Source organism: Hemitrygon akajei, unplaced genomic scaffold, assembly GCF_048418815.1.
Source record: "Hemitrygon akajei unplaced genomic scaffold, sHemAka1.3 Scf000160, whole genome shotgun sequence".
NCBI lineage: Eukaryota > Metazoa > Chordata > Chondrichthyes > Myliobatiformes > Dasyatidae > Hemitrygon > Hemitrygon akajei.
Genome location: NW_027332046.1, coordinates 124,669 through 139,646, shown reverse-complemented (window position 1 = coordinate 139,646; position 14,978 = coordinate 124,669). Strand labels below are relative to the sequence as shown.

The following is a 14,978-nucleotide window of genomic DNA, read 5'->3' as shown; positions in this document are numbered from 1 at the left end:
GGCTCTGGACATTGAGCTATGTTACGTACCCTGTAACTGGGTTGTCAAACCAGCAGAAATTGAACACTCGTTGGAGTCTGTAATTACTAGAAACTAATAAAGTTTATTAACAAATTAAGTAATACAGTGCACTAAATGCAGGGATATAAATGTAACAGGTTAGCAATGATAATATACACATATACCCAGAAATATAGGAATAGGAATCAGCCAAGCTCTATCGAAGTCTAGGGGTAAATGATCAGTCTTCAAGTGAAGCAGAGTTCAGTTCAGATTAGTGTAGTTCGAGGTAATTGTTGTGGTACCGTTGGGGTGAGGGAGGGAGGGAGAGGAGAGGATAGGAGGGAAGGGGAGGGGAGGGGAAAGGAGAGGGGTGGGGAGGGGTCTCTTAAAAGACCCTCTCATTTAAAAAAAAAACAACTTACCCCTGACATCTGCTCTGTACCTATTTCTAAGCACCTTAAAACTATGTCCTCTCATGCCAGCCAATTCAGCTTTGGGAAAAAAAGCCTCTGACTATACAGGCGATCAATGCCTCTCATAATCTGATACACCTCTATCAAATCATCTCTCATCCTACATCACTGCAAAGAGTAAAGGACGAGTTCACTCAACCTATTCTCGTAAGGCATGCTCCCCAATCCAGGCAATATCCTTGTAAATCTCCTCTACACCCTTTCTATGGTTTCCACATCCTTCCTATAGTGAGGCGACCAGAACTGAGCATAGTACTACAAGTGGGGTCTGATCAGGGTCCTGTATAGCTCAAACATTAACTCATAAGTTTTGTGTGATTGTGTAACTGCTATTTTATATATGTTATATGTGCCTTGTGCTGTGTATGACTGTTAGCAATGTGTTTTGGCCCTGGAGTAACACTGTTTTGTTTGGCTGTATGCGAAGCTATTCATGTGCAGTTGAATGACAATTAAACTTGTGTAAACCTTATTCCAGGTTCCCATCCCTCTGTGACAGAGGGGGAGGTGAAGAGAAGGGTTTGTTTCACCAGGAATGAAAACATCATACCTGAATCTGGCATGAGTACAAGTGGTTCAAGTCAAAGCAACAACTCGTGCCTGGATATTAAGGTCAAAAATTGCATTGGCTACTTTGTGTATCTGCTGAAGCCGGAACCTAGTGATCACACAGTGTACTGTACAGGTATGTCACTGCTCTCATTCACACAGAGGTGTAAGGGGTGATGGGGAATTCCAGGATGCCCTGATTCATCAGTACCAGCAGTGCCCCCTGCCTTTTATGTCCCTCTGAAGCAAACTGCCCAGGATGTGGTTCTGAAGCCAGATTTAGCATATTGTCTGCACATGAGGCTCATCCTTATAAATTACATGATCACAATATTATACAGCTTAGTCTCTGTTTAAGTATTACATCTCCAAACAAGAGAGTGTTTCCTTGTAGGTGGATTCTGCACATTCAGTTTTACCACTGCATCTTTTCTTTGGTGGAGTGACTCATAGAGTTCCAATGTGAATACTGAACTCTTGCACTCTGTGCATGTCATATCAGAATCAAAATCAAGTTTAGTATCATCAGCATATGCTGTGGAATTTGTTAACTTAGCAGCAGTTGTTCAATGCAACGTATGATAATATAGAAAGAAAAAAAATAATAAGTCACTCAATTTGTGAGTGTAAATGTGATGCAAACCTTCATTACTCAGGATACAGAATACAAAACTTTTATAAAAAACCTTGTCAGACATCGGTGGTAGTTTTGTTATGCAGATCATGGGAGGATGCAATGGCACATCACCAGGTTGGAGTGTTTCAGTTACGATGAGAGTGTGGAGAGGCTAGGCTTGTTCTCCTGGAGCAATCGAGGTGAAACAGGAATATAAGATTGGTGGATAAAAAAGGTACCAGAAGGGTAGACTGCAGGTAACCTTTTCCATATCAGTGATACAGAATTGATGGCTTTGTTGAAAGTTTACAGTTGTTACGTAGACGGCAGGTAGTTTTGAGGAAGTAAAAAAGATGCAAGAAGGACTTAGACAGATGACGAGAATGGGCAAAGAAGTGGCAGATTGACTGTAGTGTCGGCAAGTGTATGATCATGCACTTTAATTGAATAAATAAAAGATCAGGATATTTTCTAAATGGAGAAAAAAATCAAAAATATGAGATGCAGAGTCCTTATGCAGGTTAATTTGTAGGTTGAGGGTGGTGAAGAAGGCAAATCCGATATTAGCGTTAATTTCAAGAGGACAAGAAAATAAAAGAAGAATGTAATTTTAAGGCATTATTAACCACTGGTAAAGACTTAGTTGCAGTACTGTGAGTGGGTTTGGGCACTTCATATATAAAGAACGTTCTTCATATATCGACATTGAAGTGTTGTTACTTTGGTGTACATGTGCTATTTTTGAATTATAATAATAATAATAATAATAGAAAGATTTGAAAAGAATGTTCTGAAACTGCAGAGGGTTCAAAGGGTTTTGCGAAAATGATTCCAAGATTGAATGGCTTCTGATATGAAGAGTGTTTGATTTCTCTGGGGCTGTATTTCATATTATTCAGAAGAATTATGGGTGACCTAATTCAAACCTATAAATTATTGATGGGCTTTGATAGGGTGATGGATGAATATGTTACGTATGGTCGGAGAGTCTAGGACCAGAATTTACAGCATCAGAATAGAGGGATGACCATTTAGAACAGAGATGAGGAATTTTCTTAGCCAGAGAGAGGTGAATCTGTAGAAATCATTGTCATAGAAAACTCTGGAGGCCATCTTTATGTATATATAAGACAGAGGATGATAGATTCTTGATTTGTCAGGACAGTAGAGATACAAAGAGAGAGAAACAGGAGACTAGGGTCTAGGGATCAGCCATGATGAAATTGTGGATAAGACTTCATGTGACTCATGACCTAATTCTCCAGTTCTATCTTATGGTCCAATGGGCATCTATCAGAGGTAGATCAAACTACGGAATATATAACTTTAGTTTAGAGGGTTTGTGAAGGAGACCTTAACTCTCGGAGCAGTAAGTGCTTGGAATGCACTGTCTCAGAGTTTGGTTGCTGACAGAATTTGTGTCCAGGTGAGTAAGAATTATTTGGTCAAAGAAGGGCTATGGACCAGGTTAGGCCTGATAGGACTGAGGGGTGGCCACTGTCAGCACGGATGATTCTATACTACATGATTCAGTGTTAACGCCACCGATTCAATAAAGAGAGCTGAAAGGTGAAACTGCACTGACAGTGTTTATGTGAGTAGATGACCATTAGTTTAGAGAGTACAGCTGAGATGGGTGGAGGTGGGGTTGAGTTACAAGAGGCATTAACACTGATGTTAATTAATAATCCTAATTAACATTATTGTTTATACACTTGACACTGAGCATACTCCTGCTGCAGGTTCCACGCTTGGCGATCCGTGTGTAAACCACACTATCCTGGATCAGCCCTGGAGAAGCACGGATTGTTCATTGGAAGAATGCAGTAATTACATGAATGATGAAATCCGGACTGAAGGATGGTACCGATTTAAGAGGTAATGGGAGCAGACAATTATGAGTCAATGAAAACTACTTTTACAGGGAAGCAAGGCGCATGTGAAGGGAGATTGACTTATTTGTTTACAGGAATGTGGCAGAGTGCATAAACATCATTGTTTCTGGGACATCAGTTACATAACATTGGAAGGAATGAATACATAGGGATTGGAGTCGTTGCTCATAAAAATAGGGCAGTTTGTGGATACACAGAAACATAGAAAAGGGAGTGGATGCAGGAAATCTGGCGTCATTAGTCAGTTATGTGGCAGAGAATAAATGTAGGAAGAGGGGAGCTCACAGCCTATTCACGGACAATGAAACTTTGATTGAATAGATAAAAGCACAAAGTATAAAAGTGGCAACACATGCAAAATGCTGGAGAAATCCAGCAGGTCGAGTAGAGTTTATGGTGAGGAACAAATACAATTTTATTTCAAAGCCTTTGTTCATAAAGGAAGGAATAATCTAAGAAGATGGGGGGAGTTGTACTACAAACTGGAAGGTATTGGATGAGACCAGAAGAGTGTAATTAGGGACGATATGAGAAGCTGAGGTTTGATTGTTACAAGTGGCAGAGGGCTGAGGAAGAAGGAATCTGATAAGAGTGGACAGTGGAGTAAAAGAACGAGATAGGAACCAGAGCGAGGTGATGGATGGGCACGAGGGCAGGGAGGACAAGAGAAGGGGGTTAGTCAGCTACCTTCTGCTTCTGTTCCCTTCCCTTCCAGTTCTGATGAAGGGTCTCAGCTGAATACGTCAGACGTTCATTCTTCACCACAGATGCTGCATTTATTATCTGCATTTACACAGTTTATTTGTAGTTTACAGTCCTGATGTTGACATACAGATCCTCTTTGGACCATAGACCATAAGACATCGGAGAAGAATTAGGCCATCTAGCCCATCGAGTCTATTCCACCATTCAATCATGGCTGATCTTTTTTTTACACCTCCTCAACCCCATTTTCTGGCCTTCAATCTGTAACCTTTGATACCATTCCAGACAACAATCTGTCAATCTCTCCTTAAATACACCCAATGACCTGGTCTCCAGAGCTGCATGTGGCAACAATTGCCACAAATTCCCCACCACGTGACTACAGAAATGTCTCTGCATCTCTGTTTTGAAAGGGTGCCCCTCTGTCTTGAAGCTATGCCCCGTTGTTCTAGACTCTCCTCCATGGGAAACATCCTTTCCACATCTACTCTGTCTAGGCCTTTCATCAGTTGAAAGGTTTCAATCAGATTCCCCCCTCATCCTTCAGAAATCCAACGAGTACAGAACCAGAGCCATCAAACGTTCCTCATATGAAAACCATTTCATTCCTGGAGTCATACCTGGGAACTCCTTTGGACCCTTTCCAATGCTAGCATATCTTTTGTAAGGTGAGCAGCTCTGAACCGTTCACAATACTCCAGGTGAGGCCTCACCAGTGCCTTATAAATCCTCAGCATCATATCCTTGTATTCTAGACATTTTGAAATCAAAGCTATCATGGCATTTTCCTTCCTCACCATCGACTGACCTGCAACTTAACCTTTTGGTGTTCTGCACAGGGACTCCCAAGTCCCATTGCATCTCAGGTTTTTAGATTTTCTCCCTGTTTAGAAAGTAGACCATACGCTTAATTCTACTTCCACAGTACATGACCATGCATTTTCCAACATTGTATTTCATTTGCCACATTCTTGCCCATTCTCCTAATCTGTCTCAGTCATTCAGCAGCCTACCTGTTTCCTCCACACTAACTCCCCTTCCACCAATCATAGTTTACAGTACTGACGTTGACAGATCCTGTTTGCTGTTACTGTTCTATCGATTTGCTAAGTATACTGGCAGAAAAGCATTGTTGCATGTGGTGAAAAATGTACACTCTGATAATAAACTTTACTTTGCTTAACTTGCTGTGTCTCTGCAGCATTTTGCCAGTATTGGTCAAGATTTCTTTCATCTGCATAAGGTCAAATGGGGTATCCTGAGATGAGGGAAAATATTAAACCAATGGAATGGGCTCCAATTCCTGCTCATTCTCATAGTAGATGCTTAGTTGAGGACGGACATGCTATTATTTTGTTTTTCAGTTCTGGTGGGTGGAGGATTCCTGAGACTGTCGTTCCAATGAAAAGGTGCTCCGGGACAAGTACAGGCTGGCTAAACGGTAAGGTCATAGTGTGCAACAGCGGGGCTTAGTTACATATCGCATTGGGTCACGTTAGACAAGGATCATGTCAGATGCCCCCTTGTATGGAAACAGATCTCTACATCCCTGAGAAATGCTCCCTAGTCACTTCAGCCGCTCTGAAGCCCTGGCTCTACATGGAATCTGGCAGTGGTGCACTGGCTTCCCGGATATTCCTGCTACCTCCAGTTGTGCTCTGGATCTGCTGGTTAAGCCCACTCCAGCTGAGATCTGGTGCAATTTCAGTGGAGGTGCAGCACCCAGGGAGTTGAGTGTTTTCCATGCAGCCCACAGTTCATGAAGTAATTCATAAATCAATTTATTTTTCCACAAAACCTGTAATGCTTTCAGTTGAACCCCTTCCTTAGTTTTCAGTTTGCAATTACTTTAAAATTCCTGGTTCTTGTCAAATTCCAAGTTATGTTTATATTTAAATGTGCCTAGAAAATATATAAAACACATGAAATTTAACATCTGCAACAAGTGATTGTTATCAGTTTTAGATCTTTTCTGAGCTTGCAAATGTCTTTGATTCTCTTTGGAGGTATTCACTAGTTTGTCAGCTTCAGTGTTTCATTGAACAGCCACCCACAAGGGACCTCCAAGTAGGAGCTTTCCTCTGATATGATGTGTGGCTGTTGGGAGGACAGCAGCTCACACTGCCTGAGCCTGGTCCGGACAGTGGGTTGTGACAATGGCTTTGCAGTGGGTCCAGTTGCATGTTTCTCATGGTACTGTGGAGAAAGGTATATTTTACAATATTTATAACCCCCCCCCCCCACCCCATCCCAGGACGCCATCCCAGCGTGAAAGAGGGTGAGGTTCACAGGACTGTCTGCTTCAGATTCTGGTCAAACTTTTGTGAAACAAATCGGACAATCAAGGTCAGAAACTGTGGTGATTTCTTTGTGTACTGGCTGAAGCCGACAGACTGCTGTAAGAAAGTTTACTGTACAGGTACGTTACCATTCTCCATTAATGCACGGTAGGGAGGGGTAGGAGATTCTTTTGAAATGTTGAGACATGCCAAATGATCATCATACAATATGCTGAATATTTCAGTCTACTGCATGATCCGTAAATTGCCTCAGTCATTTCCCCTGTACCCACAGTCCAACTCAATCTGCCATGTCAGGATCTCATCCTCATGGTCTGACATGTATTGTCCCCTCCCACGTTGAGACTCACATGGACCATCCACTGTCTGTACCACATGACTGCTGAAATCTAAGCTTGACTCAACTCTGCTGCCTCTCATGAGGGACTAAGAAGTCCCCTCCATCTATCCAAGGACCATATCACCCATCCTCCAGCCCTCATACTGAGCTAACATCTCTTCTTCCACAATCAGTCACCAAGAGGAGCATATCATTCCCTTTTTCCACTTGCCAAAAAGGAAAATGATGTTTAGGATGGGAAAGGAAACTAGGCAAAACATCCATGATCACTAGGAGATCATGCAACTTCTTTATAGAATTCAGCAGAAATTATCGCTCAGGATCTGAGGCAGCAACTGCACCATAAGATATATGAGAAAGATTAGGTCATTCCGCCCACCAAGTCCGCTTTACTATTCAGTTATAATTTATTCATTTTCCCTCTGAACCCTATTCTCCGACCTTCTCCCACTAACCTTTCCTGCACTAATTAAACAAGAATCTACCAATTGCCACTTTAAATATACCCAATTTCGGCTTCCATGGCCATCTGTGGCAATTAATTCCACAGATCCACATTCTCTGAGCAAATAAATTCCTCCTCATCAAGTATACCCCTTTCTCCTGAAGATATGCCCTCTAGTCCTAGACCCAACCAAAATAAGAAAACTCTCTTCATATCAACTCCATCTAGTCTTTCAATATGCTGTAGGTTTTAATCCAATAGTCACCAATAACCAATGAAAAATGACTCCCTTTATTCCCACTCTGTGCCTTATGGTAATCTGCCATTTTTCTATCCATAGTGCTGTTTTACCTGTAACACCAGTGGCACTTATCCTGTCAAGCAGCCACATGTGTGTCACATTGTCAGAGGCCTTTTGAAAGTCCAAATAAATAACATCCACTGACTCTCCATTATTTCTTCAAAGAATTTCGTCAGATTGGTCAGGCAACATTTCCCTTGAAGAAAATCATGCTGACTTCAGCATATTTTATCAGGTGCCTCCAAGAACCTCGAAACCTCATTCTGTAATGCACTTGAACATCTTACCAACCATGCAAAGCAGGCTAGTGCCTATAATTTCCTTTCTTTTTGCCTCTGTTCCTTCTTACAAAGGGAGTGACTGTTCTAAATTTCCAGTCCTCCGGAACCATTCCACGATCTAGTGATTCTTGAAAGATTGAAAGACTACTAATTCTCCACATTATCTGCAGCTACCTCCTTCAGAAAACTGGGCTGTAGTACACTTGATCTGGTGAACTGCCTGCCTTCAAATCTTTCAGGTATCAAAGCATCTTCTCCTTAGTAACAGCAACTGCACTCACTTTTGATCACCGACACTCTCAAGTTTCTTCAATGCTGATAGTGTATTCCACAGGGAATGCTGCAAAAAATGCATTTTTTTAAGTTCGACTGCCATTTCTTATCCCCTAGTACTGCTTCTCCAGTGTAATTTTCCAGTCATCCAATATCCAGTCTCAACTCTCACCCCCTTATATATCTGATTTTTTTAATCCTCTTTTATGTTATTGGATAGCTTATCTCCTGTTTCTCTCCTTATGGGACTATAGTTGTTTTGTGTTTTTTTTTAAAGCTTCTGTTGGATTCTGAGTTTTTAAATGGAACATTCTTTTGGAAGTCAGGAAAGAGGCACAAAACTTATTGAAAGCTGTCTCCTCTCTCATGCCTTTGGAATTCTCTTTATTCAACTGTAATGATGACACATCCGACCTCTACATCTGCCTCTGGAACTGCAGAGTGAATGCCGGCATATAATGGTCACTGCCTCCAAAGCGTTCTTAACCTTAATCTCCCCAATTAAAGCTGTTTAAATACACAACACCCACTTCAGGATTGTTTTGCCCTTCGTGGGCTCAAACACAAGCTGCTACAAATATCCATCTCATCGGCATTCTCCAAATTACCTGTCTTAGGATCCTGCACCTGCCTGATTTTTTTTCCATGAAAAGCCATGGGAACAGATGATGGATGGTCATGTGATCAGCTGGTACACATTACAAGTACTAGTTATGTGACCACTGACACAGGAGGACAATCTCTGAAGAGTATTGATAATGACTGTGACCACACATCTTGTAAAGACTCTGCTCAGAGGAAGGCAATGACAAACCACCTCTGTAGAAAATAAAACATGCCAAGAGCATTCATGGCCATAGAGATCATCATGGCCGACATCATAAAGCATGGCGCGTGATCATGATGATGATGATCATTCCCCAGTCAGCCTGAACCACTGAAATCTCTGCTGCTGATGGTTTTCCTTGAGTGATCAGCTTCTTCAACAGTATCAAAACAAATTATTCTGAGGGGATAGCCACAGGGGAGCGCTGTACTATCTGTTTCATATATCTGTCTTTGTTGGTGTTGGGATCAATGCCATTCATCTTCACAGTAGGATAGTGGGAAGGAGTGATGTGGAAAGTGATAAGTGAGGAAGGCGAATGTCTTCTAATAACTCAAGGAGTGCACTCTGCTTGGAGAATGAGGATACATTGATAATAGCAAGTTTATAGGTCTGGTTTCAAACACTGTTGACATATGACCGCCAACCTGAAATGTTGATTCAGTTCTTTTTTCTGAGATGAAGACAGAACAACTGAGCATTCCTGTTTTTTTCTGCTTCAGTTTTAGATTCCTAGCACCTGCAGTTCTGTTTTTACTGTTGGTTGTTCTCTTTAATTAAGTCCCAACTGGGTGGTCAATTGTCTGCTCCTCTGTTCTGACCATGTACCCCTGTTTATTACAGATCCAGCATCTGTACCAACCGCAAAAACCAAGGTGACAACACCTGAGCCAGGCAATAATTTGTCTATGATCACGGACCCAGATACAAACTCAGGTATCAGTTGTGTGGATTGTTTGATAAAGTCTCCTCTCTAAAATTACTATCCAATTGATTGAACCAGAATCAAGAAGTGTGTGGGATTGACTGAGGGGAGAATGGTGATAGACTGACCTAACTGATGGGGTGACGATGTGACCAAGGTGACAGAGGAGAGACTGGTGGGAGAGGACCAAAGTGGTGATGGAGTGGCTGAGGAGAGTGGGGTGCGGAAGGATGCAATATGTTGAGGGAGGGAGTAAGGGGGAGTGACACATGGAAGGAAAATGTGCTGATTGAATTCTGGAGAGATGGAAGCAAAATGGGAGAGGAGTGATAGAGTAACTGTAGAGTTGCATAATGGGGATGGGCACAAATATTCATGTTTACCATGAGCTGCAGTGACACTGGGCATGCTACTTGGGAGAGTGGGCTGAACGTAAGGTCGTGGATTGAAATAGACATGAAGGTAAATGAATGCACAGATGCTGTGGATAATTGAGTGACTGTAGCATATAGAGTCAGATCTGAGTATCCCTGGATGTTGCATCTGAGAGAATTACTCTGGAGTGTCTGACATATAGAGAAGGAGTGTCTCAGAGTGGGAATGGAGGGAACTTTCAAAGAGGGTTCCAGCATCTGCTAGAAAGATTGGGGTCATCTGGATAGGATGCCTTGGGTCAGCTGAGTGGACCTCTCATGGGAGGAGGATGCGGAATACAGGAACTGGTGGCTGGGTAAGTGCTCTATAACCTTACAGTTCGGGGTGTGACGGGAATTTTTGGTACGATGGAAGGCTGGTTTTGTTGCATGCTGTAGTCTCGTCCTATCTCAAACTAGCTCAATATCTCCTCTTTTAGACTTACCATGTGTCCCTGAGTTAAAACAGATACGGGTTCTCCTGGGAACCGACAGTACGGAAGCACCCTGTGACTTTGTCCACATTCATAATCACGTGTCAGTTGTAGGGTTTGTAGAAAAATAGCCTCCCCCAAGTTTCTGTGGAGAAGCATTGACTAGTCTGTGGGGTGAACCGGGTGATGTGACTGAGGGAAGTGAATGCAGAGCATGGAAATGACAATGTACAGAACTGTAAAGAGGAATTTGACTGAATGTACCAAGTTGCTGGATGTGAGGGATAGATACTAATGAAGTGCGATAGGAGATGGGTGAGATTAAAATGACTGAGGGATGTGAATGCCGAGCTGCAGGACTGAGGAGAGGAATTTGAATGACTCAGGAAGAATTGTAAAAGTCAAGGAACAAATTTGATAGTCAAGTTTTCAGTTGTGAGGGATAGATATATTGAGATGAATGACAGGAGACGGGAGTGGGGCATGACTTGTATTCAATGTCTACGTGTTGTTGTGCTGCCAGCTTAGACACCACTTGTTGATGAATATAATCCTGGGATTGTCTGCCTTCTTCTCTGAAGTCAAATTCTATCCTCAGAACCTGTTCAAATTGTTATTAATCCTTTAAATTTCCTGGTGTTTTTTTCTCATTTTCCAGATCAACTGTCAAAAATTATTAAGAAATGAGATAGAAGCTCAATTTGGTCCAGGGTTGAACAGCACCTCACCAGGGGATGAAATTTCATGTTTCAGTGTTTGCAATCAATCAAGCGTAGGGTTTTGCTCAGGATCATTCCACTAATTTAATATGTGCCAAGACTGTGAAGATGAGGCAGAATGACAATCTGTGGAGGGGGTTTTGGTGAAACAAGTTTGGTAAATGCTCCAAGTCTAATGCTAAACACTCTCCCTTGTTTATTCATTAATTCCAGACCTTGAAACTCCCACAAATGGATGTCCAAAAGGAACATTGACGAGTGAGATCTTCCAGGAACCATCCCTTAATCCAACAAGTGGTACATCCTCAGGTAAAAGACATTGAAAATTTCACCTCAGCTCATATCAAGAGGAGAGGAATCAGGAATATTAGATGGGAATCATGCCATGATGTATGGTAGAAGTTGCAGGAATGACAAGAAAGAACCTAGTCTGCGACTGTCCATGTAAACAGTGGGGAGTTCAAGCTCAGGTGTCATTACTGGGGATATTGAGTCCCACATTTCATTATGAAACTCATCCCGAATCGGAAGGAAGGGATCATCAATTGTTTGGGAGGGAAAGATGAAGGTAGAGGTATGTCAATTTCTGCTTGTATCAAGTCCTCTGCTTCCCCAATAGCTGCCCAGACTGATTACTCTTCCTAGAGTACACACTCTCCACCCTCTGTTATTTTATTCCAGATATCAAAAAATCCACAAGTGAAGAAGCCAACGATTCATCAACTGGAGAACCCACCCAGGAACCTTCATCTGTCCGAGCGGGAGACACATCCACAGGTAGCAAGCCTTGTGCTTATGGGATTCATTCTGTCTCTCCCACTCTGAGTAAGAGTGTCTCATGGATTAATTCACCTGCTGGACATCCTGTAAAGAAGGGGTGAAATGTATCAGTTTTTCATCTTTCCCCTCTCTGCCACATATCAGCATCATCTCAGATCACTCAGAATGGCAGTGTCCATCTCCATGGTGGTTTGTCACCATGCTGGTATAAGGTTGAGCTCATGCACCCGAGTGAGATGGGTTGTTAGCCAGATTACAAGGGCAGGAACCTGGGATTTAATGGACAATGACATTGAAGTATTCCATTGGAATGGTTCCAATCCCTTCAGGATTGATTCCAAGCTGGGTGATTGAGCAGACAGTCAGCAATAACAACCAACAGTAGGTTCACGAATGACAATGCGGTCAGAAGCATGAGCGGCAAATAATAGGCGTGTCAAGATATCACCGGGTTTGGACAAATTTATCAAATGGACGGAATTGTGATTGGGTAGCTGAGGGCTAGGAGATTGACAGGATAGGAGACTGATGAGGTTATCAATGAAGAATGATGGATACTCAGGAGCAGGCTGGATAGGGGACATGGGAAATGAAGGATACAGGAAAGCTGGTGACAACAACGGCACATCATGTTCCAGTAATGGGCAGAATTTGATGTGTTGCTGCATTTGAGGTCATGGAAGGACTTGAGTGTTGGAGAATGGTTTGAAGCAATGTTAGGTCCTTTTGGAAAGGTTGTATCATGGAGTAATAAATAGGGTGAAGAGAGGTTCAAAATTCAACGTAAAGTTGTTATCGAAGTAAATACGTGTGCACCTTGAGATTATATTTTCTGCATTTAGTGGAAAATAATGAGCTATGATCAAACTTGTGGAACACCATAAATAACAAACTCTGACAAACAACCAATGTGCAAAAGAAGTCAAAATATCCAAAGAAAAATGAAAAAATGTATGAGAATGTGTTGCAGATAGTATCATGAACTGACGAATAGGGCCGGTTTTGTTAGGCTCAGAGAGCTGAGGCAATGCTGGTGTTAGAAAGTGAAGATTGAGTAACTGGGACTGGAAGGGAACACTGATAGAGATAGAGGAAAGAATGCCTACTAATTCTGGAGTGGAGCAAGTAGAGATGGCAGGATGGTCAGCAGAGTATGCAATAAAGAATGAAGTGAACGGTGAGGAAGGATGGAGGAATTGTGTGACCAGCCATAGGATGGAGTATCTAAATGATAGAGTGACTGAGGAGGAAATAAAGCAGGGAGAACGGAGTGATAGTTGGAATGACTATTCAGAGTAATATAGAGTGAATCCTGAGAGGTGATAACTGTGGAGTGGGTGAGAATTGAGAGGGATTTTGGTGCCTTGGGAAATGGCGATGGGCAGTGAACATTGAGTGATGGGATGCAAGGTGAGACAGTAGCGTTAAGTGAAAATGGATGTGTGAATGGATTGTGTATCTCAGGTTGAGATTGTAATCTGTTTGACACTGATCAATCATTGATGTTACATGATGTTACCTCGCATCTCTTCGGTGTTCTTGTCCAATTACCTCACTTGTTTCTGACCTGCACATAGACACAGTATGGGATTTCCAGAGAGCTGTGACTGGAGAACCTGGTCTCGATATGACCATTGCACCAAAAGCGTCTGCAAGCTTGTGAGGTGGTGGTGAGGATTACTGAAAAGGATATGGCCACCTGGAAGTTCACTCTATTTCGTGCTGAAGGCAGTAACAGTTGTTTGGGAAAGCAATTTGATTTGGGAAAGCAATTTCACGGCTGTTGGAAATCCTCCATTACTCCAACTCCTGTCTCACTCTGATATAATTTATTTTTTCTTTGTTTTCTCGTCTACATCTGTTGACCTCCAAAGGTGAAAGACACAGCGAGTCATCAACTCGAACATGGATTCCGGAAACATCCTCTGCCCAAGGGAAACAACCGTGCTCAGGTATATTGTGTCAGTGTGTGGGGGTGGTTTTGTGGAGAGTCCTCAGTTAGAGTTGCTGCCACATTGTTGGAGACCCCCTCTGAAACAATTGTATCCCTTGTGTAAATATCACAGCACACCTTTGCTTACATTTCCTCAGTCCATACTTTCTATGCTCCACCACCACCTTTGCTCTCTGGTGGTCTCTATATCTTCTCACTGTATGCCCCCACCCTTTACTCCACACAGCTCACACTGCACCTTTCTGTGACAGTCCGTATGTCTCATCTGTGAAGATCACTTCATCCCACTAGTTGCATTCAAATTAAACTCAGATGAGAACCCTTACTGACACCTGTCTCTATCCATTGCCATCCATCCCAGCCCACTCAACCTTCTTCCCCTGCTGAGCCCTCTTTGCATTTAAGTGCAGATCATGATGTGCTTCAACCTCTGGCAATGTGGTTTCCGATCTTACCTGCACAATCCCCATAAATATGGGGGTTGCTGCTTCTGGGAGAGGCCAGTGGAAATATGACTCAAAACTGTTTTGATCTTCTAGTCAAAAGGCTCCCAACGAAGGAGGATTGTGAGAAGATGATCAACAAGGTCCAAGTGTTATATGTTGGGCAGAACAACCAGGGAAGCTCTGAGGATTATCTCCGTCTGGTGAGATTAACTTCACGTTTATTCACGTTTGAAAATTCTGACTAATGTAGCTGTGGTTGTACCACCCCATCCCAGTAGGCCTAAATTTTCCCCTCTTATCTCCTATGCCCTGTGCCCACTCTTTCTCATTGAATGCAAGCGGCAGTTGCCACTCTCAAATTGCCATGTGTAGTTAACACAACAACACACACAAAATGCTGGTGGAACACAACGGGCCAGGCAGCATTTATCGGGAGAAGCGCTGTCGAAGTAGTTAACTTTGTTTCCCTACCGCAATCAAAGCTACTTAAACTCTCCATCACTGCAGATTAACTGACTC

At 42.5% G+C, this 14,978-nt stretch overlaps 1 protein-coding gene across 1 annotated transcript; it reads left to right on the top strand.

Annotated features, from left to right (window-relative positions):
• Nucleotides 1-1,037: 1,037 nt before the first annotated feature.
• On the top strand, nt 1,038-14,304 carry LOC140724088 (uncharacterized). The gene is made up of 7 exons (XM_073038575.1): nt 1,038-1,161; nt 3,384-3,519; nt 6,548-6,660; nt 11,493-11,588; nt 11,961-12,056; nt 13,934-14,011; nt 14,240-14,304. Exons 1-7 carry the CDS (start codon nt 1,038-1,040, stop codon nt 14,302-14,304), a joined length of 708 nt encoding a protein of 235 aa, XP_072894676.1.
• Nucleotides 14,305-14,978: the final 674 nt, after the last annotated feature.